Here is a 13,532-nt window from a genome sequence, read left to right on the forward strand (position 1 = left end):
TAATGATTCATAGCATAAATCATCCATCACCAAGTCACAGTAACAGACAGATTTCAGTTTTACTCGTGTCCTTTACACTAAGTCTACAAACAGATGTGCACACAGATATGTCAAAGAAGGTGCAGACAGACATGTCTGATAAACAGATCTGATTTTATCATTGAGTCGGTGAATGGATTTTAAGGAAGTTAAAATTGGGACACAAGTTCAAACAAGGACAAATAAAAATACAAAGGATACATGGGTAAAAATGCATATAAAAAAAGTACAAGCTCAACTCATACAGGTACAGTCAGGTCAAGGGGTATGCAGACTTTCAGATGGAAAAAGGGAAACAAAAATAGAAATTGCTGGAAAAGCTTAGCAAGTCTGGCAACATCCGTGGAGAGAAATCAGAGTTAACGTTTCGGGTCGAGTGACCGTTCCTCTGAACCACTCTAGAAGGACCTTGCTGCCTTATGATGAGTGCAGCATTACCAGTAAGCAGGACCAACTCAGTAGATTTTAGAGGAGTCTTGTGTCCAGCACTGGCATTCCAGATGCCGTTTCACCCTTCCCCCTCAAAGCCAGGAAGATCAGATTTAACATAGTGTGGAATCTTCTCCCAGTTAGTAAGTCTGCCGGAGCTATCCCTGTAAGCTGTTTCTTTAAGACTGTCTTCAATATTTGGCCTGCTCTTTCCATCTGACAGTTGGCCGATGGATGGTATGGAGCTGTACTTATGCAATGAATACCATATTTTAGGAAATACACAAATTCCCTGCGGGTAGACGATGGCCCATTATCTGTGATCAACATTTCCAGGAGTTCGTGTATGGTAAAAGATGTGCATAGTTTTTCTATCGTCATCCCAGTGTCTGATTAAATGAACTCTACGCCCGTCCAGCCGCTTTTGAGTGGGTGTACAATGGCCAAGAACACTGAGCCCATGAAAGGTCCTGCACATTCAACATAGTATAAATCCAGAGTTTACATGGTCATCCCCACGAATGTGGGAGAGCTGCTGGCAGTAATTTCTGTCCTTGTTGACAGTCTGGGCACTGCCGCACAAAGACAGTTAATAAATTTCTTGCCAACATCTTCATTTTGGAGTTCTGGCGGTGATCTTTGCTTAGGAGAATCATTCTTACTCCCCATAATAAAATGCCGTCCTCTACTGTGATCTGGTCTCTCCGGGTCCATAAAGGTTTCAGTTCTGGTTTTGATGACCCTTTGGTTTCTCGCATCACCACCAACTGTTTCAGTTTTGCCAAGACTGGGTCTTCTGGATACAAGAGTTCTCTTACTCAACTCTTGTAGGATTCTTTTGCTGTCTCAAGTCTGCACACCGGCAGCAATTACAATGACTTGCCAACCCAGATTCTGAAGAAAACGTTAACTATTCAAACTTGCCTTTGTTTTGGGGTTTTGCAGTGAGCTGACCTACAGGCCCTCTATTCAGGATATGTCCTGAGTGAGACCATGTCATTGCCTTCACTCAAGTGGTGTCTCTCAAGCTCAGCCAGCCTGGTGAGGGTGTCTACTTTCATCGGAATATCCTGTAAATCAAATGTACCACTTGCTGCATTTTCTAATGACAAAGCCAGTTGTAGTGCCTGTTTGAAGTCCAGTTGAGTTTCAGCTAGTAAGCACTTTTGCATAGTTACATCATGAATCCCATATACCAAATGGTCTCTCAGCATCTCATAAGGGTTAAACACAAAGTCACATGACCTTGCCAGTCACCTTACCCTCTTCAAAAATCCCAATACTGATTCCGCTCATTCTTGAATGTCAAATAAAAGTGATAGCATCTCAGAATTAGAGGAAGCTTAGGGTTGTAATATTCCTTAACTAAATCTGTGAACCCTTGAAAGGTTTTGGTATCTGGTGCCTCAGGAAATGTCAGCCTCCTAATAACCAATAAAGCTGCGGTTCCACAAACCATCAGGAGAATTAGTCATAGTTATTCATCTGCCCCAATGTCATGGAAAAAATAATGTATTATTCCCACATATCGGGCCCAGTCTTCGACAGCAGGATCGAACAAGTTCAAGCTTCCCAAATGATTCCAGAAATGCTTCCCCCAACTGAAAGACAACTACTGCGAGTGGATTTCTTCAGGAGTGTACTTTTCCCATCATCGCCACTGAAATAACTCCACACAGGCTGGTATCCCATCACCCTGTCACACTTCATCTATATGTGGAAAACCTTTGACACTGATCCAGCTTCCCCAGAGCAAGCTCTCGGAGTGAACAGAACCTGTGACATACTCCGTTAACATGTCAGACAGGGCTCCCTGATTGAAGCAGGTCATGGAACTGACATTCTATGAGGTCCAACTGGTTGACCTCATTACAATCACTCCAAAATCATGTTTCAAAAACTTGAAGCTTTTCAGGATATTACCGTCACATTGAAAAAGAAGCATGAAAAAATCTTGATAAACCAGATTAAGAGGAGGTTAATGAATAGAATTAGATCATATGGGATTGAGATACAACATGATGGCAATCCAGTAGGTCTGCCCTGCTGAGCTCTGCATCATAACGTAGGCAAAGAATTGTATTTACCTTCCCTTTCTTAGCTACTGTGGTAAAAATCGGCAGTCTTGGATTCCTGGAATTGCAGTGTGTCAGTTTTGTCGATTAAGGAAGATGACCAAGGGAAAAGGACAGCAAGGATTGCAACTAGCAGGGCACTCTCCTGCAGCAACAGACACACCCGCGAATGCAGCGTCGGCCTCTGCGAACGTTCCTGTGGACTTACCTGCGCAGCAGAGCCTGGTCTCGGAGTTCGTGAAACTCCAAGAGAAGATTGATTCAGCGATGGAAGAGACCCAGACCAGGCTGGAACTGATCTCGGCCATGCTTCAGAAGCGTGAGCAGGAGATCCAGTGTCTAGGGCAACGCATTGTGGAGATGGAGTAGCAGGCCGCAGCTTCCAAAACCGTGATGGAATCTTCAAAGGGCTGGGTCCAGGCCCTGGAAAGATAGGTACAGGCCTTAATGGAGCAAGTCGACAACCTTGAAAATCAAGGCCATCGGAACAACATCCACCTGATCAGGCTGCCAGAACAGGAGGAAGAAGGGCAGCTCATCAACTTCTTGGAGCAATGGATCCCGCAGTTTGAGGCTGGAGGTCAGGGCGGGCCGGGTGCAGGTCGAGCGAGCCCACCGGGTCGCAGTGCGAAGGCCCAGGTCAGACCAGCGCCCCCGCCCAAGCCTAGGCGACTTCAGCATTACAGAGATAAGCAAATAGTGTTGGAAGCTTCCAGAGCACTGGGGAAGGATCCACGGGCCCTGATATACAAGGAATCAAGAATTGTGTTCTTCCAAGACTTTTCTGCAGCCGTGAACCACAAGTGGAAGGCCTTTGATGAGGTAAATAAGAGGCTGAGGGACTTGAATATTCACTACTCTTTAAGATATTCACCAATATTACGTTTCAGCTGCAGAGAGTGCCTGTTTAATTTTGACTCATCAGAAAAGGCAAAGGATTTCCTGGATTCCTTAAAATAAACTAGCTGGCTCAAATAATATAGACAATAGTGTTTACTTTTTCTCTGTGGTTTGCCTGGTTTACCTACTTTTGTTCTTTTAATATGTGGGGGTCCCCTTCTTTTTCTCTCTCTTCTCCCTTCTTTCTCCCCTCCCATTATCCTTTGTTTTTCTATCATTCCCTTTTCTATTCTCTCTCGTATGGAATGGCGGGGGGGGGAGGGGACATTTAGGGGACAGCATTTTTTTAGTCTACAAGGATTGCTGAAGGTCCAAGTATGGATGGGATGGGCTGAATCCCCACTTTTAATTTTCTTGTTATAAAATGCACGCAATTTTTTTTTTTTTACTTTGTTTTGCCTGGGTTTGGGGCACAGCTTCAGCTAGAAGGAGCCATGGAGGGATTAGTGGGTTGAAAGAGTGTCCCCTGTGGGCTAGGTAGAAAGTCTCCTCTTCTTTGTTTTTTATGTTGGTTCATTGTAGCAGTAGTTGTTAGAAGTTTTGATTTGGTAGTTTTTGTAGTTGTATTCTCAAAACTATACAAACTGTTTACCGTTTTCACTCAGCTCGTTATGAGTGGATTCTTCTTCCCAGGGAGTCATGGGCTATCATGGACAGCTATGGCTATTTCGTTTAAATGGTGCACCTGGAATATTAAGGGGAGTCATTCACCGATTAAGAGAAAGAAGATACTTTCAAGCCTTATAAAAGAAAGAGTCAATGTAGCCTTGCTGCAAGAAGTACACCGATAAGAAGCTATTAAAGTTACAGCAGAGAGGGTTCGGCCGGGTGTTTTTCTCATCCTTTAATGGGAATGCCAATGCTGGACTCAAGTCTCCTCTTCTAAAAGGTGAGGAGTTGCTGTACTCATCCAGAAGAATCCTCCATTTTGTGTTAGACCAAATTAAGGACGAATATGGGCGGTTTGTGATCCTTAAAGCTTTAATACATGGAGAGGAGTACAGGATTTTGAATGTCTATTGTCCCCCGGCACATCCCCTTAAATTTTTAATGGATGCACTTCCCAGGTTGATGGCCCTTGAAGCACATCAGACAATTACAGGGGCAGACTTTAACCGACTTTTGGACTCCAAGGTGGATAGGATGCCAGGGGTCTCACGGGTATGTCCCCACAATCCAGGCAACTGGTGGACCTGAGTGGGGAGCTGCGATTGGTGGATGTGTGGAGATGTCTTCCCCCTGACGGTAGGGACTTCACTTTTTTCTCTGACCCACATAAGTGCTACACTACGATTGAAATGTTTTTTGTTCCATTAGCCTCTTTGATTTCGGTGCTGTCCTGTAGAATAGGGAACATAGCCATTTCTGATCATGCGGCAGTGTACATGGAGGTCAAGGCCAGGGGTAATGTGACAGGCTCACAGCATTGGCGCACGGATTCCTTCCTCCTGAAGGATGGTAATTTTCCTGAGTATTTTTCGCGAGCATTTAATTTTTTTGGGACATTAATTTGGGTACGGCCAGTAACCTGTCGGTGCTCTGGGAGACTGCCAGGGCCTATGCAAGGGGCTTGATTATTTCTTACTCACCAACCCGGAAGCGTCAGAGGGGGAGAGCAGCAGCATATACTTGAGGCCCGGCTGAAGGCAGCTGAGACGGCATACTTTGACAGACCGTCTGTCACCAAGTTGCAGCGGATTACAGCCCTCAGGGCTGCTCTGAATACTGCACTCACCCAGACAGCAAAGAGGGAAATCTCCTTTGCAAAACAGAGGTTATTCGAATGGTAAGCCGGGTAGTTATCTGGTGTATCTGGCCAGAAAGATGAGTGCCCCCAATCTATCACATCCATCAGAGAGTGTGCTGGTATTCTCACTTGAGACTCCAAAAAGATTAACGCGGCAGTCAGGAAATTCTACTCCGGATTATACTGGTCGGAGGACAGACTAGTGAAGATGGGGTTTTTTTTAAAGACTTGGACATCCCAGGTGTAACTTCAGAGCAGGCATCTCTTTTGAATGCCCCTCTGACAAGCCAAGAGATACAGGAAGTGGTGAGGCAGCTCCAGAGCGGTAGAGCGCCTGACCCAGATGGATTTCAGAGCAAGTTTTATAGAGAGTTTATAAACATGCTGGCCGGGCCAATGTTGGATAGGTACATTTATTCGTACAGTCAGGACTGCCTCCCATCCTCTCTGAGAGAAGCAAATATCTCCCTTATTCTCAACAGAGGGAAGACCCTGGAGGATTATACTTTGTACAGGCCCTTATCGTTATTAAATGTGGATTTTAAAATTTTGTCGAAAATGCTGGCCTTGAGGTTGGAGAAGGTCTTGCCCTCCACTGTAAAGGAGGACCAGACAGGTTTTATAAGGGGTTGCAGGACTTCTACCAACATTAGAAGAGTATTGAATATTGTTCAGGTATGCCAGCAAGGATCGATTCTGGACTTGTAGTCTCCCTGGATGCAGAGAACGTGTTTGACCAGATGGAGTGGGTGTACCTCTTCTATGTCCTGGAACGGTTTGGTCTTGGAGGGGTCTTTGCCAGGTGGGTAGCAGTGTTATATAGTGATCCTAAGGCAGCTGTTCTCACTAATGGTATAAAGTCTGACAATTTTAGTATTGGTAGAGGCAGCCGACAAGGGTGCCCCCGCTCACCTATGCTGTTTACATTAGTGATTAAGCCATTGGCAGAGGCTATCCAGAGGAACCCAAAATAGCTGCCCCGGCGGTAGGATCAGGAGGGCATAAGATCACCCTTTATGCAAATTATGTTTTTCTTTTTCAAACTAACCCAACAATATCTATGTCCCGCTTAATACAAGAGATTAAATTATTTGGTTCTTTCTCAGCATATAAAATCAATTTTATGGAGTCGGAGGCCATGCCCGTGGGGGGGTCTTATTAGAGTACCCGATCTTGTGGGTGGAACCGATTCCCTTTCAGATGGTCTCAGGGAGGTTTCCTGTATTTTTTCACCCCAGCCTTTGATCAATTATATAAAGCTAACTTTGTGCAGTTGATCGAGAAGATTAGACAGGACGTTTGGCGCTGGGAGGATTTTTCGATATCCTGGTTGGGTAGAATAGCTCTGGTTAAAATGAATGTTCTTCCTCGTTTATTATATCCCTCGCGAATGTTTCCTTTGATGCTGCCCAGGCAAGTGCTACGGAGGCTGAACAGTTGTATCTGGCGTCACAGGCAGCCTCTTATTAAGCTCGCCAAATTGCAGCTTCCCCAGGGGATAGGGGGTGTGGACTTTCCAGATTTTAAGAAATATCAATTCATTTCCCTGTTATGCTTTATGGCTGATTGGGCTTGCCAGGACCGCAGGTCAATCTGGCTGGGCATCGAGGCCTCCCGGGCAGAATGCCCCCTCCTTAACTTGTTGTTTATGGACAAGATGGAGGACTGCTATGAACCATTGCAGAAATCCATTTGTCCTTAACACGGTTAAAGCATGGAGTATAATGCGACAAAGTGATGGCAATTTACAAAAAACTTCCCCTTTTACTCCCATAGTAGGAATGCCAGGATTCCGGCCCGGATTGATGGATTCTGGCTTTAGGGTCTGGGAGTCTAGAGGAGTTTCCAGTTTAGGAGATTTATTTGAGGGGGAGGTCCTGATGTCTTTTGAGCAGTTGAGCCAGAAATATGAACTATGTAGGAGGGACCTCTTTTGTTATTTTCAGATTAGGGGCTTTATGCAGAAAAAGACTACATTAATGGTTCGTCCATATAAGTCTGAGGTGGAGAGGACAGTACTTCGGTCCACCCGCACTCTTTCGGTTAGCACCCTCTATCATTTATCAGGAGGTAATGTCGCGAAGGACATTGAGCAGCTATGCGGGATCTGGACTCAGGAACTGGGAGTGGAGAGATTTTCTGGGGAAAGGGGGTTTAGGGTACACCCCTGTGTGGAACTCAAGGGAAAGTCCTGCCCCAAAATGTCCCAGCAGTAACTGAATTGGGGGCAGTTGCACACGAAACGCTTCATTTTAAAAAAGGTAGAAAAAGCCTCAGCTTGTGTAATCACATGGGAGAGCGCTTGCCTAGTGTGTCAGCACACACTCGTGATTGCTGGGCTCCCCCCGCCACGTGGTGAGAAGCAATCAATAGAGGATCTTTAATACTTTATTTTTTCTTGTTCTCTCGCTTTAATAGGAAAGCCAAGTGAGCTTTAACACTGTCATGTCTGAACTAGCTCCCTGAACAGCTACCCAACTAGTCATACTATCCAGATTAGAGTGGCGCTGAAAAAGCACAGCAGGCCAGGCAGCATCCGAAGAGCAGGAAAATCAAGGTTTCGGGCAAAAGCCCTTCATCAAACGTCGATTTTCCTGCTCCTCGGATGCTGCCTGACCTGCTGTGCTTTTCCAGCACCACTCTAATCTAGACTCTGATTTCCAGCATCTGCAGTCCTCACTTTTGCCTAGTCCCACTATCCAGCGCTATCTCAGTAGCCCCAGAACTTCATCGCTTTCAGTTGTTCACAACCTAAATAAATTATTTGGGACAAATTATTTCAAAATTTGCTGATGACAAAACATTCATTGGAAATGTAAGTTGGAAGAAGGATGCAAGGAGGCTTCAAGAGGACTAGGACAGGCTAAGCAATGAATGAGAAGACAGACGATGAAATGTAATGTGAAGTCATTCACTTTGGCAGAAGAAACAGAAAGGCAGAACATTTCTTGAATTGAGAGAGATTGGGAAGTGCAAAAGAACCTGAATGACCTTCTTCATGAGTCACCTAAAGTTAAGATGCAGATGCAGCAAGCATTAGGAAGATAAATGTTGTTCCGAAGTTTCATAGCAGACTTGAAACATGAACTTTGTTTCTCTCTTCATAGACACTGCCAGACCTGCTGATTCACTATAGCACTTGCTGTTTTTATTTCACATTTCCTGTATGCACAGTATTTGGATTTATTCAGGCAAATCTTATATCTGCCCTTATCGTAAGAGGATTTGACTACAGAAATAAAGATGTTTTTCTGCAGCTGGAGTGACCCTTGGTCACCTAGAACATGGTATACAGTTCTGATTAGATTAGCTTAGATTCCGCAGTGTGGAAACAGGCCCTTCGGCCCAACAAGTCTACACTGACCCTCTGAAGAGTAACCCACCCAGACCCATTTCCCTCTGACTAATGCACCTAACACTCTGGGCAATTTAGCGTGGCTAATTCACCTGACCTGCACATCTTTTGGATTGTGGGAGGAAACCGGAGTGTGTCTCCCCGTGGGAGACACGGGGAGAATGTGAAAACTCCACACAGACAGACGCCAGAGACTGGTATTGAACCTGGGTCCCTGGTGCTGTGAGGCAGCAGTGCTAACCACTGAGTCATCATTCCAATTCTGGCCACCTTATCTCAGGAAGGATACTATTGCCACGAAGGAAGTGCAATGAAGGTTCATCAGATAAACTCCTGCAATAGCAGGATTGCTATATGAAGACAGATTGAGGACATTAGGTCTGTGTTGTCTAGCATTTCAAAGAATGAGGGGTGACCTAATTGAAACTTGAGATGTAAGGCCATGACAGAGCAAAAGGAGGAATAATGTTTACTTTGGCTGCTGAATGTAAAATCAGAGACATAATCCCAGGATAAAAGGAGAGACTGTTTAAGATTGAGATGAGGAGACATTTCTTCACTCAGAGGGGGGTAAATCTTTGTAATTCATTTTCCCCTAGAGCTGGGGAAGTTTAATAATTGAACATGCTCAAAATAGAAATCACTAGCCTTTGGAAACAACGGCATCAAGGAATTTGAAGGTGGCGTGGCATTGAGGTAGATAATCAGCCAGGGTCTAACTGAATGGCTGAGAAGGTATGACAGGTTTAAAGGTCTTCTCCTGCTCTAATAATCATGTTCTCTTAAAAGCCGATGGCTGATCGCAGAGGCAGCATCAATGGGAGTGGTGGCACAGGTTGGCTATACACCCAGTATTGTCATGGGACCTAGACCATAGATGAGAGAGGTGACTTGGCAACAAGGATAAAAAAGGACTCTCAGCAAGCTCCACCTTTGTCCTTCCATAAGATCGATAAACCACATCCCCCATCCCTGTCCTCCATAACGGTGGCACAGTGGTTAGCACTGCTGCCTCACAGCGCCGGAGACCCGGGTTCAATTCCCACCTCAGGCGACTGACTGTGTGGAGTTTGCACGTTCTCCCCGTGTCTGCGTGGGTTTCCTCCGGGTGCTCCGGTTTCCTCCCACAGTCCAAAGATGTGCAGGTCAGGTGAATTGGCCATGCTAAATTGCCCATAGTGTTAGGTAAGGGGTAAATGTAGGGGTATGGGTGGGTTGCGCGTCGGCGGGTCGGTGTGGACTTGTTGGGCCGAAGGGCCTGTTTCCACACTGTAATGTAATCTAATCTAATCTAATGTAATCTAATAACCCCATTTCCAACCCCAGCTTTCAACCTTCCAGCATGGCAAGTCTTCCATCAAACATTGGTTCCATGCCACTGGCTGTGGGATGAGGACATGAAGTAGGCATTAATTACGCACTTTAGGGCTTCAATAGTCAGTGCCAAGAGAAAGCTGTTCTCCAGCTTTCTTTCACTGACTTAATCAGGAAGAGGTGAGGAAACAGTGAAGTCCCAGATTAAGTACTCTCCCACCTCCGGACTTGCTTCGAGGAGGGGATTAACTTCTGCCCTTAGGAACAGATAGGAGACAAAGTACAGAAACAGAAAAGCAAAGATAAATAAACGCAAGCAAGAAAAACACAGATTGAGAGCAAATGGAATTCAGATCGCTTACCCCTACAAGGCATCAGAAGGCGTTTCTTTGTGCTGCCTGCAAAGAAGATAAAAGAAACAATAAATTACACACTGGCACATCACTCTCAGTAATAGAATTTTCACAGTTGAAGACCTCTCAACATTTACCTTCCTGACAATGTTTAAGAAAACTTTCAACACAATGGTCAAATAGGAGGTACATCACAGTGTCATTTGACTTCACATTGATTTTTAAATTGATGATGTGACCTAACTATTACATAAAAGGATCAAGCCTGTCAAAGTAACTGCGCTTGAGACAAGACCACCATATTTATGATACAATCTGGATAGGAAACAACACCTCCTCTACCATAATCCTCAATACTAGTGCTCCACTAGGCTGCGTACTCAGCCCCCTACTATATTCCTTATACACTCTCAACTATGTGGTCAAATTCCACCCCAACTCCATTGACAAGTTTGCTGATGACAATATCACCATTGTAGATAAGATCTCAAACAACAACAAGATGGAGTACAGGAAGGAGATAGAGTGCTCAACGATATGGTAAAAAGACAACAATCTCTCCATCAACATCAGCAAAATGAAGGAGCTGTTCATTGACCTCGGGAAGCTGAGTGGAGGGCTTGCCCCTGTCTTCATCAATGGTGCTGAGATGGAGATGGTCGAGAGCATCAGGTTCCTGGGAGTGAAGATCACCAACAATCTGTCCTAGTCCACCCATGTCAACGTAATGGTCAAGAAAGCAGGCCAATGCCCCTACTTCCTCTGATGGCTAAGGAAATTAGCATGTCCACAAGGAATCTTATCAATTTTTATAGATACACTATAGAAAGCATTCTATCTGGATGCTTCACACCGTGGTTTGGCAAGTGCTCTTTCGAAGACCACAAGAAACTACAAAGAGTCATGAGCAGAGCCCAGTCCATCACACAAACCAGCCTTCTATCCACTGACTCCATCTATACTTCCCATTATCTTGGAAAAGCAACCAACATAATCAAAGACCCCTCCCACCCTGGTATGTTCTCTTCCATCCTTTTCTGTTGGATAGAAGATATACAAGGTATATACATATACACACAAACAGCTTCAAGAACAACTTCTTCCCTGCTGTTATTAGACTTCTGAATGGAACTCTCAAATTTTAAACCTATTCTAACTCTCTGTGCACCTCCTCTGCAGCTGTAACATTGTATTCTTTGTTCTGTTCTATCACCCTAATGCATTTTTTATGGTACAATCTGCCTGTACTGTACACAAAACAAAACTTTTCACCGTGCCTAGATACATGTGAGAGTAATAAATCAAATATCCAAATAGGGACCATTAACATGTCTCTTAAAAGACAACAAAGTGAGAGATCCAGGGCACTTACAAAACAAATAAAGCAAAATGATTAAAGCAACAATAATCTTTCTTATATGTTAGAATAATAATAAAATCTACACTACAATACATGTGCTAGTTATATTCTAACACCCAGATCAACATGAGCATACAGTCATAAATGAGGGGAGGCAATAGCCCAGTGGTATTATCGCTAGGCAATTAATCTCGAGACCAGGTAATGTTCTGGGGACATGGGTTCAAATTCCATCATGCAGATAATGGAATTTAAATTCAATTAAAAAATATCTAGAATTCAGAGTCTAATGATGATCATCACACCATTGTCAATTGTTGGAAAAACCCATTTGGTTCACTAATGCCCTTCAGGGAAGGAAATCTGCCATCCTTACTTGGCCTGGCCTACATGTGTGTCTAGATCCATAGCAATGTGGTTGATTCTTAACTGCCTCTTGGCAATTAGGGATGGGCAATAAATACTGGCCTAGCCAGGGACGCTCACATCTCACAAATACAATTTTTTTTTAAAAGCATGGGAACAGACCCTTCAGTTCAACCAGTCAATGCTGACCAAGTTTCCCAAACTAAACTAGTTCCATTTGTCTGCATTTGGCCCATATCCTTCCAAACCTTTCCTATTCATGGACCTGTCCAAATGTCTTTTAAGTGTTGTAACTGTACCTGTATTTACCACTTCCTCTGGCTGTTCATACCACGTGCTAACCACCTTGTGTGTGAAAAAGTTGCCCCCAGATCTTTTAAATCTTTTTCCTCTCACCTTAAAATTATGCCCTCTAGTTTTGAACTCCCCTACCTGAGGGAAAAGACCTTTGCTATTCACCTTATCCATGCCCCTCATCATTTTATGAACTTCTATAAGATTACCCCTCAACCTCCCATGCTCTAGTGAAAGAAGTTCCAGCCTGTTATAATAACCCAAACACTCCAGTCCCACTAATATCCTTATAAAGCTTTTCTGTACCCTCTCCAATCTTATAATAACAAGCACTAAAGATAGATAATACATTGTGATAAAACATCCCATAGCACACACCAAACAGCAAATGCAATCAAAACAGATCCCAGTGATTTTTCAACAATTCTCTCCAGATGTTAATGACTAATGGGTCATCAAAACTCACGAAACATTCACAATTCTTCACTTAATCGATCTGGCCTTGAAACCCCCTCTCAAGAGTCACCCACCATGAACTGCATCAAATGACTGATCCTGTTCTGGCCAATCACTGTACTTTCCAGGGTCTAGGTTCCCGGACCTCCAAAATTGCACTCCTGTACTCACTCACAGAAGTATAATATCAGACTTTAATTGACAGTTTGCTTCACTGAGATAGTTCTGCCCTGTGTTTCATTCCCACACCTGAGCTCCAATCTTGCTAAGGCAGAATTGAATATTATTAACATTCTGAAAAGTCAGATGTAGTTCCATTAGAACTGAGCATACTCTGAAGGTTACATTTGCACAGTATGCTGGGGACAGATTACATCACAGTCATCATCAATAAATGTCAAGCCTGGTAAGGTGACTGGGCCACTACCAAATTCTCATCTTGTTTTCTTATTCTTCCACAGCCTCACCCTCCTCTATTCCTGTAACTTCTTCTAGCCTTAAAATCACCCATTTATGCATTTCCCATTCCTAACCTCCAGCATATTCATGATATTCATTGCCCCACTATTGACAGTCATAACGATGGGCCTAATTTTGGAATTTCCTCCCTAAACATTTTTGCTTCTGTCCATCTTTAAGATGCTTCTTCAAATCTACAGCTGCAACCAGAAGCTATCGATCTTCTTCCCCAAAATTTTCTCATGTTTCTTGGTGGCGTACAGTACTTTGCTTGATAACACTTCTGTGAAACACTTTAGGACTTATAAATGCAATTTGTTGACGGTCAAATCTGGTAACTGGGACATTACTTGAAAGTATCTTAAAAAACATAGGAACAAGAATA

At 43.9% G+C, this 13,532-nt stretch overlaps 1 protein-coding gene across 5 annotated transcripts in view; it reads right to left on the reverse strand.

Moving 5' to 3' along the window:
• The window catches only part of LOC122554015 (metastasis-associated protein MTA1-like), a 171,821-nt gene that overhangs the window by 70,866 nt on the left and 87,423 nt on the right, over positions 1 to 13,532 (reverse strand). For all 5 annotated transcript variants that reach the window (XM_087990138.1, XM_087990140.1, XM_087990136.1 and 2 more), the window contains exon 17: positions 10,222 to 10,257. In XM_087990138.1, the coding sequence (XP_087846264.1) occupies positions 10,222 to 10,257 (36 nt within the window). The remainder of the gene's footprint in view (positions 1 to 10,221; positions 10,258 to 13,532) is intronic.

This window comes from Chiloscyllium plagiosum, unplaced genomic scaffold (genome assembly GCF_037043375.1).
Source record: "Chiloscyllium plagiosum isolate Xiang-an unplaced genomic scaffold, Cpla_swu_hap1 HiC_scaffold_8, whole genome shotgun sequence".
In the NCBI taxonomy this organism is placed as follows: Eukaryota; Metazoa; Chordata; class Chondrichthyes; order Orectolobiformes; family Hemiscylliidae; genus Chiloscyllium; species Chiloscyllium plagiosum.